The following is a 6,434-nucleotide window of genomic DNA, read 5'->3' as shown; positions in this document are numbered from 1 at the left end:
ATGAGAAAAGTGTGGGGACCGCGTTATCCGGAGAATGGCCATGTTACACGGCAGGGTGTCGTGGGGGCCAGTGATTGCGTGTGGGAGAGGGGGGGAGGGTAAGTGGGGTCCAAAAAGTCTTATCCAGTAAGAAGATCTAGAAACACCAGAACAGTAGTGTGGGTCCCATCTCGTCGCACGTTGATGGAATGTTCCAACACTCTTATCCCAAGTTTTTGTTTTTTTAATATGAAAAAAATGACCTTTGACGTTTGCTTGATGGTTACCAAATTTCTCGTGAAGTTGGTGAAGTCACCCTCATTACACTTCTATGCTCCTAATACGGTAACATGGGCTGGGCTGCTAGGCCTAGAGCATTGGCAATAAAGTCAGTTTTGGTTAGAGCTCGAAGGAGTGATTTGACTTTAAAGATGAATTGAGATAGTTTGTAAATAATAAAATAAAAATTAAATTATTTATTATAATTTATGTAAAAATTTGAGAAAATTATTTTGAATTTTGAAAAAATTGAATTGTTTATTATATTTTGTGTGAAAATTTAAAAAAATTGTAATAATAAGATGAGATTAGTTAAGGTGGATTTTGAATTCAAACGAAATCAGTTTTGACTATAGCATTAACATTTAATTAGGTAAATTTACATTGAATTAGTCATATTAAAGTTAAAATAATAATATAATATTATATATTTTAATAATATTTTATAAAATTTTTTTTGTAATATTTTACAAATACACTTATTATATTAATTAATAATTTAATTTTTACTTAAAATAAGATAGAAAATAGAATTATATATTAATTAATAATTTAATTTTAATTTCATAATTTAATTTAATTAATGAAATAGAATAAGGTAGAAAATAACGGACTATTTATCAAAATTAAAATGAATAATATAGACATTAAAATATAATGGTTGTTGGAAATGATTAAAATATTACTTTAGTGAATGAATAGTGTCTAGCCAAAGATGACTAGGGAGCTTAATTTACTGTAGCTCATATATTGAGTTTTAGTGTTTGGCTATTCATGCCTAGCCAAAATACGAAGATGCATTGGCATTTGGCTAGTCAATGCTAATGCTCTTACTCATATAGGATGTGTAGAGAGAGAGAGAGAGAGAGAGAGAGGGGTAAGTCTTTCTATTTTGAATTCAATTTTTGGTTTGAATTAGGAAATAAAAGTAATAATATTGAGAAGTGAAAGGGTACATATGATTCATTGAAAATGATCTACATATAATTTTGCTTACAATCCTAATTTATGCAATCATATTTAAAATGACGGGTATTGTGATAAAATAAATAAATAACATAATTTTAAAACATTGTTGTATAAGAGAGTTGTACAAAAAGTTACACGTCAAGTGGTAGAATCATGCATTGGCAAGGCATGTTTTTATTCCTGTTGAGGCTAACGAGAGATCTCAATTTTCTCCTCAAACTGAAAGCTATTGTATCCAGTTCTAGTGCTATCGCCTTGGACACCCTTCACCTCCTTATCCTCACAATTAGATCCAGAAGACCTATCTTAGTCAAATTGATTCGTCCTTCCCTTGGTATGTTTAAGTTAAACATAGATGGCACCTTCGAAGGCATCCTTGGTCCTGCATGCTATGAGGGCATTTTGCATTCCCATGTTGGTGCTTTTATTGTTGGTTTTTCCTTTTTTTTTGGGTGTTGGTATTAATACTTTTGCTGAACTTTCTACTATGAAATTAGGTCTTATTTTATGTTATCAACTGAGTATTGTCGATCTTATTATGGAGTCAAACTCTCTTCTTATTGTTAATTGGTTCAAGAATAATTTGCTATCCCATTGGTCTTATTTCAATATATGGGATGACATTCTTCATTTTAAAAGTGTTGTATATAGAGAAGACAACGCGCAATATAATAAATTTTTCCTCCCTTTATGAATTATCTAAACACATGATTGATATATATTTTTTTAGATTATGCAGGAACTTCCACGTTGCGTTATTAATTTTCTTTTCTCTCGTTTTCAATTGTCACTAGATCTTATTCAGGATTATAATTTTTTATAGGAGCCCGATTTTGAAATTTTTGTAATCTCTTACTCTTCTTTGTATAAGGCATTCTTCTGCTATAAGTAAGGGCTAATGAGACTATAGAAATCTCATTAAATTCACATAGGATTGCAAATCAATTAGTATGAGATTGTACTAAAAATGGTTTGTTTACTGTAAAAATAGCTTATCATATTGCCCTACTATACATCAAAATTGGGTAGATTGTTTTGATCATGGTAACCAATTTGGATTTGATTTTCCTGATTTGGATTCAGAGATGAGATGAGATGGTTTTAGATAAAAGATGAAAGTTGAAAAAAAATATTGTTAGAATATCATTTTTTAATATTATTATTATTTTGAAATTTGACAAATTTGAATTGAGAATTGAAAAAGTTAAATTGTTTATTATATTTTCTGTGAAAATATGAAAAAAGTTGTAATGATGAGATGGGATGAAACACTTCTTAAATCCAAACAGAGCTTGGTCTGGAAAGTTATGCAACATGATGATTGGTTCTTACTTTCCAAGTTTTTGACAATTGCTTGGAAATATGGAAATGTAGAAATTTGAGACTATTTTAATTAGGATGCTGAAATTGTACCAAATGACATAGTTGATAATATGTAAAACTTACCAGCGTGTTAAAGAATATCAGTTGGTTCATAAGAGGGAACCATTCCTGTATTGGCAACTCACCCACCAACCAAATGTAAACTCAATTTCCATGGGCTGTTTTTCATTTGTTGAATAAGTCTAGTGTGGATGCTATTCTACGGAATGTCGCTAATTCAAAGCATGATTACGTAAACAGTTGTGAAAAAGATTGCATGCGTATGCTTTTAACTCATCATCTTATTCATACAACTATTTTACAATTAATTTTATAATGACTTGTGCGATAATGAAACTTATTAAAAGAAACTTATATTTTCACGATGCATCTAATATTTTTGCAAATTACTTCTACGAAACTTGGACACCTTATGCCCCCGTTTGGACATATGAGATATTTTAGATGAGTTGAATAAAATATTATTTTTTAATATTATTATTATTTTTAGATTTGAAAAAATTAAATTATTTATTATATTTTATATAAAAATTTAAAAAAATTATAATTATGAGATGAGATAGTTTCTATATTTGTACTAACCTTAATCTGTTAGAGAGAGAGAGAGAAAGTTGTGTTGTCTTATTTGCATTTAAAATTTATCTCAATTCATCTCAATTCATCATTACAATTTTTTTAAATTTTCACACAAAATATAATAAATAATTCAAAATTTTTAAATTTTAAAATAACCTTTTTAAATTTTTATATAAAATATAATAAATAATTTAATTTTTATTTTATTATTTATAAACTATCTCAATCCATATCTACTAATCTCTCAAACGCGTTCAAGGTTGGAGCTCTTTTGACGATTCGTTAGGCTGACGACAGTTTGTAAAGAATCGATGTTACAAAAATCGAAGTCAAAATAGAAATCCAAGCCCAAACCCAAATCGAAGGCCTACACCTAACTGCCAATTACCATCAACTCCTTGTCCCTCTCTACTCTCTAGCATCTCAAACGTTGCAGTGGTGCGCGCTGCGGCGCGCAGGAAGGAACTAGCTGCCCCAGCCATGCCAGGCCCAGGTCCTCACATGATGTACGCCATGGGTTCCGGTCTGGCCCTCACATCCCTAACCGACGGCCGTTTCAGCCCTCACCACACTCTGACCTACGCCCTCAACGCCTTCTTCGGCCCCGACATCGGCTCCTTCTCCGAGTGGCTCAGCTCCACCCTCGGATTCGGCAAGACCTTCGCCTCCGCGCTGGCCGATGCGGTCCACCACCCCTTTTATTACGTTCTCATTCTTGGGCTCCCTCTGTGTATGCTGTACTCTTGGGTCTCCAGGTTCTTGCTTCAAAAAGGGGTTCTCGATTCAGTGTCTGGGGTGAGTTATTTGCTGAGCATGAAAATCTTTGTGTTTTCATTGTTTGGCTGCTGAGAAAATGTAGGAAACATGAACACTGTGTAGATAATTTGATTAGGATTTTGAATTCAGTAACTGGGATTTGTTATTGTGGTTTTAAGTTTTTGAATTTAAGTTGTGACGACTTGGTCGATTGATTCTCTTAACAATCGCCGGGAATTGCGAAGAAGTTGTATTTGGTAAATAGTTTTGTAAGGTGGGCTGCTGCTAAATGCAATAACATAATCTTGTTGGGTTTTATGCTGCAGGTGCCGCTTACTAAGAAGCAATGCTTATTGTTGGTCTCAGCAGGTTCTTTAACGCACTTTTTCCTAGACCACTTGTTTGAGGTATATGGAAGAAGCTAATATGCCATGTTGCTTTCCACCTTTTTTTTTTTTTGAAGTGTATTTCTGTTAAATGTAACTAATGTTGGAGATTTTTTAGATTAAGTTATTTGCAGTTAAAAAAACCTCGAGAATAGTGAATCATTTCTTACCGATAAAAAAGAAAAGAAAAGAAGAATAATGAAGCATGAAAGGCTTTTGGTTATGTTATAGTCAAGCGGAGGCCTTGATATGTGATGCAGTTATAACCTGTTGTTCAAATGAGCCGTCTAGTTAGGTTTAGCAGAAAGACTTTTGATGATGGAAAATGCTACATACTACATCCCCATCCCACCATGATGTACCGTGATGAGGAGGCATTGTCCATCAACCTTTGTTTTTTTTTAGATGATCCAAGGTTGATGGAATTAAGCTTTGGTATTCTTGTCTTGGACCTCCGTAAGGAGATAGAGATTGAAGTAGAGTTGCCACACTGATCGCTTTTACTTGTTTGATTGGCATATATGGCCATGAGGACCAGCCATGTTTGATAGCACTGGTTGGAAAGCAGTTCACTGACATGTAAAGAAAATGAGCATGGACATGTTCATTGGATGAAATAACATGGTGAAAATTGGATACGATTGTTATCATTTAAATTTCTTAGAAGTTAGAAGCAGCACCATTCGGATAATATGGACAGAAGTTCCCCTAAATCACCATCAATACAGAATCGTGATGACATATAGTTCTGTTAACTGACTTCAATTAGTTGTGGTGAGCTGCTAATATGTGGCATTTGCTTGAGTTGGACTTGCACAAGTTATATTGAGGCGTTGATGCACTTGTAATATTAGATTTAGCAGAGACTTGCATCCTTTAGCCTTAAAAGTTAAAAGTTAACAAATCATTATGGTAGACTGGGAAATTGTCTTTAACCAAATTATGTTGTGCCGTATAACACAAGCAAATTATGTTATTGAAGTCTCATATCAAGGACACCAACATTTTAATTACCATTATTTGTGGTGTGCTGGCCAGTTAAACAGTTCGGGTATTCAAACATTATGAGGACCACATTGCAATTGCAGCCACAAGAAGACAAACTCATGTTCTTTGGCTGGAAAGAAAAATTCCTTTTTATGCTTAACAAAAGAAAGAACCTCGTTTATTTCTTTTTCTTTTTTGTGCATGCTAAAATTTTATTTTTACTTTGGAGTCATGTTCAGTTCAAATTGATGGGGATCATCATTTTCTAAATGTTCAGGAAAATGGACATTCCACAATGTATACTTGGGTATTGAGCACTGGTTGGTGGGAGAGCCGAGCTCCTATAAACCCAGATGCCGTTGTAATAGTTGGTTTCTTATGCATTTGCTTGATTGGAGGCTTTTTTCACATCAACAGGTATTTTCCTTGTTTTTAATCCAAAGTTTCGTTTAAATTATACCAGGCAAAGCTTTACTTATTGGTATAATCATATTGCTGATTCTTTTGGTGTACAGAGTGAAGCCCTTAAAGTCCAGAAGAAAACAATCATATCAATCAATGATACTTATACTGATCATAGCAAGCCTATACTGCTTATGGTGTGCAAGCCAAATATACTGGGTAAATCCTCGTCGGCCGGCAGTTGGTGAAGAGGCTGATCTTGGAGTTCTTGTATTCTTAGCTACCTATTTTTTTCTCCCCCACGGTTTGTGTATCATGTCCATGTACCCAAAAGATCTTGACACAAATCAAATTCCCCCTTAACGATATTTACACATATGCTATATATCCTAATGTAGCTGAACAAATGCTTTGAGTTTGGACAGCACAAAGTTTCGGTTTTTGCATTCTGTCATGAATCAAGAAGCCTCTATACTTGCTGGAATCTGTTTTCATGGAGTTGTTAACGAACTCTCCATTCCTAATTGTAAACACCTCCATTTCTTTTGTTTCTTTAAGCTTTCATTCAAATAAACTCCGGCATTGCCACTGTCATTATAAACGCAGTATGAAACTAGATGTTGGATTTGCATGCTTAATTAGGGTAGTTAGTTCATCATGGGAAGATAGGAACAGAGTAAACTCTTAAAATTCTCAGTATTCCAATATTTCTTGCCA

General features: G+C 33.7%; 1 protein-coding gene across 1 annotated transcript; it reads left to right on the top strand.

The window, feature by feature from the left end:
- Positions 1 to 3,545: 3,545 nt before the first annotated feature.
- Positions 3,546 to 6,201, top strand: LOC121235916. The gene is made up of 4 exons (XM_041132352.1): positions 3,546 to 3,981; positions 4,269 to 4,349; positions 5,593 to 5,732; positions 5,831 to 6,201. The coding sequence occupies exons 1-4, from the start codon at positions 3,667 to 3,669 to the stop codon at positions 6,078 to 6,080; spliced, it is 786 nt and encodes a 261-aa protein (XP_040988286.1). The 5' UTR covers positions 3,546 to 3,666; the 3' UTR covers positions 6,081 to 6,201.
- The last annotated feature ends 233 nt before the right edge of the window (positions 6,202 to 6,434 follow it).

Source organism: Juglans microcarpa x Juglans regia, chromosome 6D, assembly GCF_004785595.1.
Source record: "Juglans microcarpa x Juglans regia isolate MS1-56 chromosome 6D, Jm3101_v1.0, whole genome shotgun sequence".
NCBI lineage: Eukaryota > Viridiplantae > Streptophyta > Magnoliopsida > Fagales > Juglandaceae > Juglans > Juglans microcarpa x Juglans regia.
This window is presented reverse-complemented; position numbering and strand designations above follow the sequence as displayed.